This window comes from Mchenga conophoros, linkage group LG23, assembly GCF_057382185.1.
Source record: "Mchenga conophoros isolate Kocher_MC1m ecotype Shallow Benthic linkage group LG23, M_conophoros_male_GT1.1, whole genome shotgun sequence".
Lineage (NCBI taxonomy): Eukaryota > Metazoa > Chordata > Actinopteri > Cichliformes > Cichlidae > Mchenga > Mchenga conophoros.
Window position 1 is genome coordinate 17,410,024 of NC_140547.1, and position 15,380 is coordinate 17,425,403.

Sequence of the window (15,380 nt, forward strand, 5' to 3'; positions counted from 1 at the left end):
GAGGACCACAGGTAACTGTCTGATTAATTCAAATTCAGCAAGTGGATACGGTGTCCAGCCCAGTCTGCCCAGGCACCACACTCACCAAAATCAAACTGATTATTTCCAGTAGAATAACTATTAGTGATAATGAGGTATTCCAGATGCCCATACCTAATTCTGCAGATATAATCCTGAGCTTGTTGTAAGAATTATTGTGACATCTATTTTTTCTTTTACCCAGAAATATCCCAAAATAAAAGAATCAGATAATTTTATTTGTAGTAAAACAGATTTTTTTTTACTGCATTTTAAGATGTATGAACTGATAAGAACAAAAGTTTGACTCTAGTCAGCCAGCAAAATGGAAAACATATTTAGAAACAAGCTTTATGCAGTTTTCAGATTTCTGTTCCTGTATCCAAAATAGCACATATTTAGACAGTTGCGGTCTAATTTGCATATCTAATAAAACAATTTCAGAACACTGGTAAAGAAATAATGATGTTAATCGCCATTATCCACTATGATCACGATGATGAAGTTTCATAGTGATATATGTTAAACATTTACATTTTTCATTGTATTTTTTTTTCTTCCTTTCTGCCCCTTCTGGTCAAAGGGTCTTAAAGTTTCTCTTTATAGTTGTGTAACCTCACCTTGCCGTATAAAACCTACTGAGACGACTGAAACTGTGAACTGGCACTTACGTAAATTCTTTTATTTTATTTTTCACATAAACTGAAAAATTATTTATTTTTATCACACTGGATTTTTAACCTCTTTTTAAAAACTTTAATTTTCTGAACTTTCCACAACAGACAAGACCTTGAAATAACCTACAGCCCTCTCTGTCTTCAGTCACACTCTGGTTTTTAAGAAAGGTGAAGCGATGTTTATCACCAGCAACTATTTAATTTCTTCTTTGTACAACAGCCCTGACGTGCACACGTTCTGAGGATTTTTATGATTTAGTGGTTGTCTATTCATATTATGCATGTGTGTGTTATTCATATTCTGGAGACATTAATCTGTTTACAATCATTTCGGGACCAACCCTGCTTGAAGTGGCAAAAAGCAACGTCCATACATTTTAATACAGTGAGCATGACTAAATGCAATTTAGGCTTTATTTACGCCTAAACTGAGGTGGCCAAATATTATAATAATATTATTGCATTTATTATAATGAATTTATTAATGCAAGTCAATGTAAGAACCTCTAAAGATGATCTGATGCTATACATTAGTTACTTGTATGTATGCATTGAAGGGGAAAAAGAAAGCATTTTTACATCCTCTCTCATAAACAAAAAAGTTATTTTTGCTAACAAACATTAAGAAAACATATAAAAGAAATACTACGTTCTATAAATATTACAGTTTACAGTAAATCTAAATTTTTGACATGCAAACATTTTATGTATATAATGCAGAGTTTTGGAAACTACCTCTAAGCTGCTGCAAAATGTAGTAAAATTACTTGTATCCTACTTAAGTGGTCTAGTTGTTTATGAGTAACAGTTTAATAGAGTACTTCATATCCATGTCCATATTTGTACTCTTGCACAATTCACAATTTAAGTCTTTATAATAAATAAAAAAAAGTACTCTGCTGAAACACACTGTTTTAGCTTCCCACAATTCATCCAAAAAAAAAAAGTTTTGGCCTCATGCTGAAATAAACTGTTCTGACTGACAAAGATTTAAATGAAAAGAAATGCTGTTTTCGCTACTTATTTGGTGATCGGCTACATTTACCTATCTACAGCAACAAATAAAACCAAGACAGAGTTTTACAGAAACAGCTCAAATGATTTAAATGTGAGTTCTCACAATTTTTGTAGAATGGAGGTCTCAGAGGGGTGCTGGCCCAAGCTTTGAGAGGCCTTTCTTTGGTTATTTACTTTTCTTTTTTGCCAATGTCAATACCACGCAATATTTTGACTGATGTTTACGGTGCAGTAATGCATTAGGATGCAAAATTACCTGTATGTCTCTCTGTTTCTTGAAGCAAAAATATGGTTGCATGTTTTACAAAGTGACTGTCACTAGAAGGTGGGCAAACATGTAACATTTAATGGTTTACAACCAAAACCTTGTTTATAAATCTTATTGGGTAATTGTGAAGTGCCCCCCCACACCCATTTCTTTCCCTATTTTTGTGCTTTTATGTTTATTTTCTAGGTAGTTATTTGTCAGCACCCATCACCACTACATCAATATATTATATGCTAATTGTTTAATTTAAAAATGATCACTTTTTCACATAAAAGAAGAAGTGCTCTTACCTGTACCCTCTTAAAACACGGAGAGTACTCATTCCAGATACACACAAAGATTTTAAATATCTGTAGTTAACACACAAATAAAAAAAAAAAAAAGGACGGTCCAGTTACTTTGATCATAATTTAGACTATGTGGAAATGTTTCTAAACTGGTTCTAATAAACTGATTCTGAGGCGTGCTATAAGCTAGGACGTGGCGTGGACACTTCAACTATTCTTCTAACAAGACTATACCCCAGACCAAAGAAACTACCATGCATCCCTCACTGAGAATGTCCAACAGGTAGCCTGGTGATTTGAACTGAGGCCAGTCAGCGTTCATCATAACATAATAATCCATCAGATGGTGAGCGGTTTTCTCCAGACAGTAGGAAATTATTTCTTCTGAGCTTCTTAGACTTTTATTGATTACTTGTGAGCCATGGTCACAGTGGATACCCCTGGACATTGTTTTCCTGCTTCTGTGGGAGGGGTCATTTTGACCCCTTCTGGTGTTTCAAGTGTTAAAGGACTGAAGAGGAAGAAGTTTATAAGAAATAATTTAGAATAGTTTAAAACAGCAACACTGAGGAACCAGGAAACAAGACCCCAAAACCAGGATAAAGAGGTTCAATGAATGTGGTGTTGAAGGTGTGGAGGTGGATCAGAGTGTCAGAGGAGACTCTGTAGAAGGACAGAGTGCCAGCAGGACAGTCCACATACACTGCTACTCTGTTAGAGTTGTAAAAAGAGGAAAAGGAGGAGGAGGAGATTGGTGTTTGTTTGTTATTGTGCCAGACACGAAGAGGACCATCATCACAGCAGCTCAGACTCCAGGACTGATCATTGTTTCCAAACCCACAGTCATAACTACGTCCTTTCCTTCTGATTCTTCTGTAACTCACTGATATATAAAAGTTTCCTCTCCACTCGACCTCCCAGTAACAGCGACCAGTTAGATTGTTTGTACACAGCAACTGGGACCATACATCAAATCTGTCTGGATGATCAGGATATGACTGAACCTCCTCCACATGTATCACCTTTCTGTTGTTGTCAGACAGTTTGAGGTTTGTGTGTAGTGTGTTTGTATCAATTGTGAGTTGACAGGAATCTGATGGAGAGAACAAACACAATCCAGCTGCAGTTATTGATTCATCACATGTTCATTGATGGACACTTTAATAATGACTCCTGACATCAGAGATGTGAAGTGATGTGACAGTTTGAAGATGGTTGAATGTGTACTGCTTTGTTTTCATGAATCACATTAAAAACACACTTACACTTCCTCAGACCTGGTGTCAACCATTGGACACCAGCAGGCTCCACCCTGAAAGGAACAGAGGGGGATCAGACCAGCACAGTCTCTTTCAGCATGCACACATGGACATTACATCGCTCTCATACACATACTGTTAGACACTGATAAAATAACAGTCCAACATTTCATAGTATTTAACAAGTCTTTTAGTTAAACAACAACAGTCACAAAGTGATGGAACAAAATTCATTTCTGTAACTCACACTGCTTATCAACCAGTGATTTCATCTAGAAATCAAAAATCAGACTGACTGACTTGATTCTGAATTAAGCTTGATTAACACTTCTGAGGCATATCCTAACTTGTGTTGTAATCAGAAAGTCTTTTTAGCCCCTCACTGAAACCTTCCACATCAGTCATTGTGGTATATATTTACCAGACGTGTAGTTACACTTCTGAGAAGGTCAACATCAGGTTAACTTAAGGTTGGGGCTTGGGATTAAAATTAGGTTATTGCTTAAGGTATTATGGAAATCTGATGCCAAAGTATAATTCACGTGCAACACTGCAAGGGAGTGTACTGTTCATCTGAAGGGAAATTAGTCTGTGGAAACAGGAGGTTTCTTTGGAATGGATTTAGAAGAGTTTTCATCTTTGATTCTTTAAAAGTTGTTATATTAATTACTAAGACAGCGACAACTGGACATGGTGGATTTATCATCAGCTCAGTGTCATAGTGTCCATGTTCGTAGTGTGCTCTCACCTGTCTCTTGTTTGCAAGTAGCTCCCAGTGTTTCCTGTACCTGCTTTGGATTTCTGTTTTATTGACATTGTGTTTCCTGATTTTGAGTTTTGTATTTGGGCCAAAAAACGCTCCTTTTTGTCATTTCCTTTCTGCCTCTGTCTCTTCCACCTGGGTCATCTCTATTTTTATTTATGTAGAGCATTGTTTATAGTTTGTATTGGCTTTTCAAAGCACATTGTGACCTTTGTCTCTAAAAGCAGTAGAAATACATAAATGTAATACTGCAGGGTTGTTTGACTTTGAATCTACAGAAAACATCTCAGTGTAGTTGTCAGCTTCTACACACCTCTCACTATAAAATTTTAGTCTTTGTTTTTTTTTTGTGATCAAGGTAGGACAGCATAATCTCCTGTTTGTAGTAAACTTTGAATAATATCCCCTAGGTCCCTCTATACTGAAATTAATCTAATCTTAATCAGGACCAAAGGGATATATGTATTTAAGTACAGCACTGTTAAGTGTACTGAGATATATATTACTTGTTTCTACAACTTAACCCTGAAGATATTGTCCTTGGAGACCTCCTACGTTAAGATCCCTCACTGATCATTTTCAAGTGTGTTTTTCTTGTGAGCAAAATGTTCCTGATTGTGTGATTGTTTATGTCACATCTTCCTGAAACAAACAGGAAGTGAGTGCAGAGCACAGAATATGTTTCCAGCTCTTCTTTCTCTATCAGACATTCTCGCCATACCTGAGAGTGTCCAGTCTCCAGTGTGGATCCTTCAGTCCAGCCAACAGCAGTTGCATTCCTGAGTCCCCGGTATGATTATAGCTCAGGTCCAGCTCTCTCAGATGGGAGGGGTTGGAGCTCAGAGCTGAGGCCAGAGAAGTGCAGCCTTCTTCAGTGATCAGACAGCCTGATAGACTGCAGACACACAAAACTAAATTATGAACAATTCTGTTTGTGAGATACAATAACATATATCCCTTTTTATCAGTTCACTTTAATTTAGCTTTATTTAAAAGAGAAAACTACCAACAGCCAACAACATTCATCTGAAATTGTTTATCAGTGTAAGATAAACAAGAGAAGACAAAAGTAAAGGACATGAAGTAGTGACATAAAAAAAGAATCTGGAGTGGAAAGAGGGGCGCGGAGACAGACGGAATGGGAAGTGGACAAACAGCCTTATAGCTAGGGCTGGGTATCTTCACTGATTTCTAGAATCGATTCGATTCTGATTCACAAGGTCCCGAATCGATTTGATCCACAATTTGATTTGAATCGGGAAAATTTTGCCTCAGACAGTTAGAAATATTATAATTCAGATCAGTACATTTACATATTTTTATATCTATAAAAAGAAAGCTGACACTTGCAAGAGTTTATCAAAGGTGTAAGTATCACAGCAGATGCCTTTGTGTCAAAGAAGCTGAAGATAAAACACAGAAAAACATGAACGTGATTTTCCTGGCCTGGGATTTTATGAAAATATTCTACAGTAGATCAAAACGAAAGAAAACCATTGATCAACATATGAACATTACCTGATGCTGCTGAAGTGAAGCAAAGCAAAGTTACAGAGGTTTTATTGGAGACACAGCCAAGTGTTTTGCAATTTTGCATAATTTTAAAAAGTTTTAATTTGTTCAGTATTGAACAGCAAAAATTAGGTTTTCTTTTCGGAAGTAAGTAAAAAGGAAAAAAACAGCGGCTAACAGCGCTGTAAACAACGGTAGACTTGTGCGTAAAAAACAAGCGAATAATACAGAAAACGTATTTTTAGACTTGAAACTGTTCTTGAAGTACACTGAGAAAGAGAGAGAGAGCTGTGCATGAAGTGGGATTTTATTGTGGTGGAAGCAAAACAGCAAAATTAAGAGGGAATTCATAGCGATGTTTATGTGAAGCGTAGTTTGGATCTTCTTTTGCTGCTGGTTCAGTCAATATTGTTTGGAGAGAGATAAAAACCTGCAGCTTCAGAATCAGCTCAAAAAGGGTGTAAACACAAAGCGCGGACCTGCCGAAACATCAGAATCCGTGAGCTGTCAGCTTTCAGCGCTGCTTCAAGCTTTATTCATAGTTGTCAATGTTTAAACGAGGCATGTGGCCAATTTAGAATAATCATTCCCTGGAGCCCCTGGAGCAAATTCACTCAGGTACAGATAAAAAATGTAAAACTATTTTTAGTATAAGTTAATTAGGGCGTTTTTTCTCTAAATATTTAAAAAATTCAATATTTGAGAGCAGAAATTTGATCATTTGGATGAAACGAGAGAAAAAAAGAAAGCTCTTTTCTTTTCTAAAGACAGATAAATGTGACAACAATGCCAGGAAAAAAAATTCAAAAAAAAATTCTCATATATGGAAGTGGATGGAAGTGCTGCTGAAGTGAGACTCAGATCAGATAAAAATCTAATTTCAAGAAATCAGATTGTAGAAAAATGTATTCTAAAACTGCTCTTTTTGCAATAATATATTTTATATTTTAAATGATCAGTGGAAAAGTTAGAATGCTGACCTGAGAGTTTCCAATGTGCAATATGGACTCTCTAGTCCATGAGCCAGAAGCCCCACTCCTGAATCCTGCAGGTCATTGTTACTCAGGTTCAGCTCTCTCAGACTTGAGAACTGGGAACTGAGAATTGAGGACAGTGCTCCACAGCTTCTCTGTGACAAGTTAGAGTGACTCAGTCTGAAAAATAAAAGACAAACAATAAAACAAATATGGTGCAGTATGAAGTTTAGCAATATTTAGTCCTCTTTCTTTAGAACAGTATTTACCAACCTTTTGGAGCCATGGCACATATTTCACATTAAAAACATGACACAGCACACTACCAAACAAAAATGTCACAAAAAGTATATTTATAATTTTTCCCCATGCACCAGGCATAGCGGAATTGGCTCAGTTTGCCCCCAGTATACCTTTTTTGTTTTCTTCTGACCACTACTCATGCTAGGGCCTTTATCTGGGTTGGAATTTTCTTCAGGACCCAGGTCAGACTGACTACTTTTTCTTTTCAAATATTTATCTATTGCTATGACACGCTGCATTGTCTCACTGACAGCGTGAATATTATGTAATTTCTTCTTTGTCTTCTTCTGTTTTAGTGGCAATTAGAGCAGGTACTGGTACTGCCCTCTAGTGGAAGAAAATGTAATTGTTCTGCCTGTTACTCGCGCCAGTTGCTTAGAGTACTAAACAGGTGGAACAAAATAATCTTCGTGGCACACCTTTGTGCCATGGCACAGTGGTTTGGAAACACTGCTTTAGAAAACCTTAACACCAAGCTAAGATACAATAGCATGTCGATGACCTTGGTCAAAATATTTAATTGATTAATTTTGACAAAGAAAATGTTATTTGATCTGACCTCAAATTACTCAAGTTAGAGTTCCGACTCTGCAGACCAGAAGAAAGAAGTTTCAGTCTGGAGCGCGCAGGTTGCTTACACTCAGGTTCACCTCTCTCAGACTAGAACACTTGTAGCTGAGAAATGAAGACAGAGATTCACAGCTGCTCTCTGAGAGGTTACAGATGCTTAATCTGAAAATGAAGACATGAACAATACAAATGACTACATTGTTATAATGCAACCAGGATTAATAGTAATAATTAGTCCTTGCATTTTAAAGAATCCTTATTGTCTTGTGCTGTGCAGGTTAGACGTGATTTTTTTTACTCTAACTTACATAAAAAATGTAAATGTTTTAATTGGTTAATTTTGTCAATTGATTAAAAAACAAAACATAATATTATCTGACGTGAGAATATTCAGTTTGCAGTGTGGACTCTGCACCACAGCTAAAAGCTTCTTCACTCCATAATCCCCGAGGCTGTTGGTACTCAGGTCCAGCTCTTTCAGACTACAGGACTGGGAACTGAGAACTGAAAACAGATCTTGACACACCCTCTCTGAGAGGTTACAGCTGTTCAGTCTGAAAAAACAAACAAACAACCAAATATAACAACTTTGACGTAAACACAAAAGGTTATACCTTGTCCCTAGACAGGAAAATCTAATAATGTCTACATATATTACAATTCATGGTCAGGTGAAAAACTTAACTATAACTCTAAAAAATAAATAAATAAAACACTGAAATGTTCTTGGTAGAAACACAATCATATTGATATATCTAGACTTAAATTAGTGAGTTACTGGTAGATTTAGTGAGCTCAGGCTCAAGTGCAGGCTAGTTGGGATTCTCTGGCTCTGGTTCATGTTCAGGTGATATGGGAGCCTTAGGCTTTGGCTCAGGCCAAGGTTCAACTGACACAAGAACCTCATGTTTGGGTTCCAGTTCAGGCAGTGGCATGGTGACCACAGGCGGCAGCGTCGAGTTCAAAGGCAACACAGGATTCGATGGAGACTCCAGAGGCTAGGGATGCTCAGCAGTGCATCTGGCTGATATTAAAAGCTGAGGCTTCTGAGCCAAGCAATGAAAACTCAGAACTCTAGGTTGAAGACCCAGGACCACTGTGGGTTAAAGACCCCAAAACATGTCACCCTAGTAGCAATTTCTGTTATCAACTATAAATGAAGTATTTGATTTTTTTTTCTGATGATCATTAAGTTATATCATTTTTTAAAAAGGAGGCAACACCATTTACACTCTTCATGTTACAAATACAGGGATTAGTACATATTTACGTACAGAGCTTTGTTGGAGGCTTTGACCACTGGCAGCAGCCTCAGAAGGGCCTCCTCTGAAGCAGAGTATTTCTTCAGGTCAAACACATCCAGATCTTTTTCTGATGACAGTAAGATGAAGACCAGAGCTGACCACTGAGCAGGAGACAGTTTATCTACCGGGAGGCATCCTGATCTGAGGGATTTTTGGATCTCCTCCACTAGAGAACGATCATTCAGTTCATTCAGACAGTGGAATAAATTGATGCTATTCTCTGCAGACAGATTTTGACTGAGCTTCTTCTTGATGTACTGGACTGTTTCCTGATTAGTCTGTGAGCTACTTCCTGTCTGTGTCAGCAGACCTCGTAGGAGAGTCTGATTGGTCTGCAGTGAAAAACCCAGGAGGAAGCGGAGGAACAAGTCCAGGTGTCCATTTGGACTCTGTAAGGCCTTGTCCACAGCACTCTGGTGGACATGCTGTAGTTTTGGTGCATTAAAAAATTTTGACCACCAGGACGATGTCTGTTGTTCTTCCAGCAGATTGACTACAGAGTTGATGAAGGTCAGATGGACATGAAGAGCAGCCAGAAACTCCTGAACACTCAGATGGATGAAGCAGAACACCTTATCCTGGTACAGTCCACTCTCCTCTTTAAAGATCTGTGTGAACACTCCTGAGTACACTGAGGCTGCTTCGATATCAATGCCACACTCTGCCAGGTCTGATTCATAGAAGATCAGGTTTCCTTTCTGTAGCTGATGAAAAGCCAGTTTTCCCAGAGACTCAATCATCTTCCTGCTCTCTGGACTCCAGTGTGGATCTGTCTCAGCTCCTCCATCATACTTGACCTTTTTCACTTTGGCCAGAACCACCAGGAAGTGGATATACATTTCCGTCAGGGTCTTGGGAAGCTGTCCTCCCTTTTTGGTTTTCAGAATATTTTCCAGAACTGTAGCAGTGATCCAGCAGAAGACTGGGATGTGGCACATTATGTAGAGGCTTCGTGATGTCTTGATGTGGGAGATGATCATGCTAGCCTGCTTTTTTTCTCTGTATCTCTTTCTGAAGTACTCCTCCTTCTGTGGGTCAGTGAATCCTCTGACCTCTGTCACCATGTCAACACAGTCAGGAGGGATCTGATTAGCTGCTGCAGGTCGTGTGGTTATCCAGAGGTGAGCAGAGGGAAGCAGGTACCCCCTGATGAGGTTTATCAGCAGCACATCCACTGAGGTGGACTTTCTAGTGTCAGTTAGGATTGTAGTTTTGTGGAAGTCCAGAGGAAGTCGACACTCATCCAGACCATCAAAGATGAACACAACCTGGAAGTCTTCAAAGCTGCAGATTCCTGCTTCTTTGGTTTCAGTAAAGAAGTGATGAACAAGTTCTACCAAGCTGAACCTTTCTTCTTTCAGCACATTCAGCTCTCTGAAAGTGAATGGAAATATGAACTGGATATCCTGGTTGGCTTTGTCTTCAGCCCAGCCGAGGGTGTATTTCTGAGTTAAAACTGTTTTCCCAATGCCAGCCACTCCCTTTGTCAGCACTGTTCTGATTGGTTCATCTCGTCCAGATGAGTCTTTAAAGAGGTCTTCTTGTCTGATTGTTGTTTCTGGTCTATCTGGCTCCCTGGATGCAGTTTCAATCTGTCTGACCTCATGTTCCTCATTGACCTCTGCAGTCCCTCCCTCTATGATGTAGAGCTCTGTGTAGATCTTATTCAGAAGGGTTGGGTTTCCTGCTTTAGCAACCCCCTCAAACACACACTGGAACTTCTTCTTCAGTTTAGATTTAAGTTTCGGCTGACAATTTTGAAGAGCCTCTGAAGTAAAAGAATAAATATAATTAACAGCAGATCAAAGTCAGTTCTAAAGTAGTCCAAACAACATCAAAGAAAGAAGCAAGACTTAGTGAGTGAGTGCATTACATTGCCAAAAGTATCCACTCACTCATTTAAATGATTGAATTTAGGTGCTCTAATCACTTCCATGTCCGTGTGTATAAAACTACGCATCTGGACTGCTTCTACAAACACTTGTGAAAGAATAGGTCCAACATGCTACCACGATAGCATATGTCCCATATGTGGAATAAGTCCTGTTATGAAATTTCCTCACTGCCATCTATTAAAAAAGTGGAAGTGAATGGGAATGATAACACTTCAGCCACAAAGTGCTAGGCCAGGTAAAATCACAGAGTGGCATCTGCCGATGGTCAGGCATATAGTGTGTAGTGGTGCCCAACTTTTTGGATAGCTCCAAATTTCAAGCGGCCTTTAGCTTAGCTGAAACACAGTGCATTGAGAGCTTCATGTAATGAGTTTCCATGACCAAGCAGCTGCAAGTTGTTCTTCAGGAGTTGGGCTCAGCCCCTTAGTTCCAGTGAAAGGAACTCTTAATGCTTAATGCATGCACAATCACCCGGGTAAGTTAATCCCCAAAATTTAGTACTGTTCATCTGAATGTAGCATTTTCAGGGGGACTGAAAATGTTGGTTGCTAAATGAAGAGGTTCCTGTCTCTTCACATCCTTTCTGTGTTTGGTTTGTTATATTCTGTACACTTGTTTTACCCTAAGGTCATGAAAAACACATTTGGCTTCATTCAGTAAAGTGATGCTCAGTCTGGAGTGCTACAGATAATCACAAAACTGTTAGGAATCTTTAAGTTTATAAAATTATATTGGGCTTTGTGGCTTTTCATAGGTAAGAAATGCCCACATGTCCAGGCTAAACAAGTTTCCAGTTCTCTGGGCCACTTCTTCACATTTTACTCCCAAAATTTATCACATAAAGTGTCATAATGTCCTCCTACTGCTAACTCAGCTGTTTAAAAGAAGCATCTTAAGAAATGCTCAGCAATTCACATTAAATTCCTACTTTAAATGGGAATAGGGATCTGTCAATTGTTACTTTTAAAATTGAATAATTTTTCTTAAAGGATTTCTGAAACACTCAAGTCACATGAATGAAACTTGGACGTTTTTTAAGAATCAATTAGCATGGTTTTAACAATTAAATACGACTGGCCTTAAATATAACTAAAGTTTTCAGACAGTGGTCGTAGTATGTATTTCAAAGAGTGATTCTGAGTAGTCTATTTTAAGTTAAACAGATATGTAAAATAAATTTGTTAAATATTCTGGTATAATATAATACTAAAGTATAATAATTTTGTTTATCTCTTTAAGTACAACACACAAAACAAGTACAACATTTATCCTATTCTGCCGTATTATTTTTCAGTTCGTCAGTTTCAACATGTTGCTAAGCAAGTTTGTAGTCAGACTGGCCATAGATTTATGACGGCCTTCAAAATTACTCCACAGCACTTCAAAAATGTTTTCTTTGTGAACAACACTTTAACAAATACAAATGTATGACAAAGAATGATGTTCTTGCCCTCTCCTTTTTCTTACATTGTATTGTGAGGGTTAACTCTCTCACATCTCAATAAACCATGCAAAGAGACCATTCTTGCAGAAAAAAAGTGACCTCACCTTGTTGAGCAGATGAATCAGAGTATAAACGCAGCTGAGAGAAAAGGGAGAGATCTATAGTCTGAAGATATCTGATCATTGTCCTGCTGGCTTTGTCCCCTTTCTTCCTCACTGTGTCGATGAAGCAGCGTGCCTTATCTGCTCTGACTGGGTTCTTCTCCAGTATCAATTCTTTCTCCAATTCATTTAAAACACCGTCACTTACAAGGGCCTCCAGGAGCTGTTTAAGGATTTCTGTTGACACCCTCCAAACAAAGGCTGACCGCACCCTGGCAAGCTCCTCCTCTATGGGAAAAATAAAAACACGTAAACATGTCTATCACTCAAATGTTTAAGCATGTGCCAAAGAAGGGTTGAGCCAGGTTGCAACACATGTGGATGAATTGAAAGAACTGAATTGAATGAATGAATGAATGAATGAATGAATTGAATTGAATGAATGCTTTATTGGCCATATGCAGGTTTCCCCGCAGAGGAATAGGACCCCCCGACTTACACAGACAACAAAGACATCACATGGGAATACAGTCGGAGATCGGCAGCGTTACAGAGAAGACACTGAAAAAGTACACGACAGTGGGAAAAGTACAAGAGGAAAAAAAGAGACCTCTTCTCACGCTGGGCACCTGTGGGAGGACAGCATGAGAACAGGAAGCAAAAAAAACCTCCTCTGCACAGAGAGCACATTAATGTCCCCATCACAACATTAGAGCACGTGACAAGCCACAGGGGTTGGATAGGGGGGTGGGGGGTAATCCGAAGGAACACAGCAGTCGTCCTACACAGCACTACCATTTCAGCGCGGCACGCAGACCCGCCGTCTTCCCCCACAGGAAACAAGCATCGAAGGCGTTTGGAAAGGGAGGGGGATGAGTGCATGCTTATCAGTGTAAGTGTATGTGTGTGCGTGTCCAGAGTCCAGCTGAGACAGTGTCCTTCGCTGAAATGTAATGATGACCATAAAAGTGTTTTAGGCAAATACATGCATATTTACATAAGAAGATGTAAATGCTGTTGGATAAATGAATAAATAAAAAAACCAAAAAAATAAGAAAAGGTATCTACCTTGGGTCTATTAATCAATAGATCTCATCAGAAAAACCACTGATCTCCTACCTGCTAAAGAAGCTGCTTTGATTGGTGGTTCTTTCATCATATTTCTATAAAAACATGAGAAGATGATTTTACCAGAAGAAACAGTGAACACAGTCATGTCTCACATCATATGAGCTCAGGTAAAAACTTAGAACAGCTTCTGACTACAGCGGAAAAGGAGTTAAATATATTAAAAAACTGGTTTGATGTAAATAAGTTATCATTAAATATAAAGAAAACAAAATTGATTATTTTTGGCACTAGACAAATGAAAAATGTATCTAAAATAAGGGTTAATGGAATTGAAATTGAAAGAGTGTACGAAAATAAATTTCTTGGAGTGATAATTGATGATAAGCTGAGTTGGAAGTCTCATATAAACCACGTGAAAACAAAAATGTCAAAAACCATTGCTATTCTCTATAAAACAAAGCATGTCCTGAACAAAAAATCATTATACACACTTTATTGTACTCTGTTGCTTCCATATATGACTTACTGTCTGGAGATATGGGGTAATGCATATAAAACTGTCATGGTCCGTGGTCCTGTGTCTGTGGAATGCGTGATGCTCGGGTAGCCACACCCCCGGGCTGGGCCATCACCAGCACACCTGCTCTCCATCACGGTGATTACACGGAGATCCACTTAATCCGGCGCTGACGGATGCTCCACACCAGTCCGTTAGTTATCCCCACAGTGGTAACCAGACTTCCACGAAAAGTGTGCATTCTCTTCTGCTTGGAACTTTGTTTAACCTGCCTACTTCTGTCCAGGTTTCTACTCGGCGTCTGCTACCTGCCTGTCCTCTGGCTCAACTGGATCTCGCGGTGCTCACCTGGCCCACTCGCCATTCCCACGGACTTCCTGCCCCCACGGACTGCCACACTTCCCTCCCGAGCTCCCACGGTCCCGTTCTATCGTAAGCCCCTACTCTAACTCAGTCCTGATATGTTTTCCCCGCTTCCTGGCTCCCTAGTAATCATCTCCCCTTTCTATTGCAGCCCCCCGCCGTCCCGATCCCGGCTTCCTCGTGTCATTGTTTCCCCGGGTTTTTAGTTTCTGTTTTGCTCTCTAATTTCCCCGGGTCGCCTTTCGTTGTTTCAATAAAGTGTCTTTCTGTTAGCTCGGAGTCTGCGCCTGGATCCTTTCGTGCCCGCGCGCCACGGCCCATGACATAAAACGAACACTCTTCATATTTTCAAGTTACAAAAAAGAGCTATAAGAATTATAAACCAATCAAACTATATAGAACCAACTAACATTTTGTTTATTAATCTGAATACCCTGAAATTTTATGATTTAGTTGAATATAAAATGGCACAGATAATGTATAAAGCACAAAATAACTTGCTTTGCCCCAGTACTCAGAAGCTGTTCAAAGTCAGAGAGAGTCAATATGACTTAAGGGGAACAGATTTCTTTAAAAAAAACAAGATAAGGACAAATATAAAGCAGAGATGTGTTTCTGTTAGAGGAGTTAACCTGTGGAATAGTTATGACAGTGATTTAAAAAGGTGTAGTTCATTTTCCTTATTTAAAAACATGTTTAAAAATAGAGTATTAGAAAAATATATAAATCAAGAATGAAAAGAGCAAAAAGGAGAAAAAAAATAACCTCTTGATTCTTTTGCTTTGATGTAGTTACTTATCTAAGGTGGAAAGTTTTTTTTTTTTTTTTTTTTTTTTTTTTGTTGGTTTGTTTGTTTGTTTGGTTTTTGCTTTGTTTCATTATTTTCTTCAAGCCCTGTGTACAGGAGCTGCATACAAAAAGATATTTTGTGAAAAGGGTTGGCGTAATAAGCAAATGCTTCAGCCAATACCTTTTGATTAGCCTTGTCTCATGCTTTCTTTCTTTATGGTAGATTTTTGTTCTGTTTTCACTGTTTT

At 38.6% G+C, this 15,380-nt stretch overlaps 1 protein-coding gene across 1 annotated transcript; it reads right to left on the reverse strand.

Annotated features, from left to right (window-relative positions):
• Positions 1–251: 251 nt before the first annotated feature.
• On the reverse strand, positions 252–14,683 carry LOC146546943 (protein NLRC3-like). The gene is made up of 10 exons (XM_085264816.1): positions 13,990–14,683; positions 13,512–13,555; positions 12,396–12,680; positions 8,923–10,720; positions 8,029–8,202; positions 7,748–7,810; positions 6,782–6,898; positions 5,011–5,184; positions 3,533–3,579; positions 252–3,360 (listed from the first exon to the last, which is right to left on the reverse strand). Exons 1-10 carry the CDS (start codon positions 14,112–14,114, stop codon positions 2,819–2,821), a joined length of 3,369 nt encoding a protein of 1,122 aa, XP_085120942.1. The 5' UTR covers positions 14,115–14,683; the 3' UTR covers positions 252–2,818.
• Between the last annotated feature and the right edge of the window lie 697 nt (positions 14,684–15,380).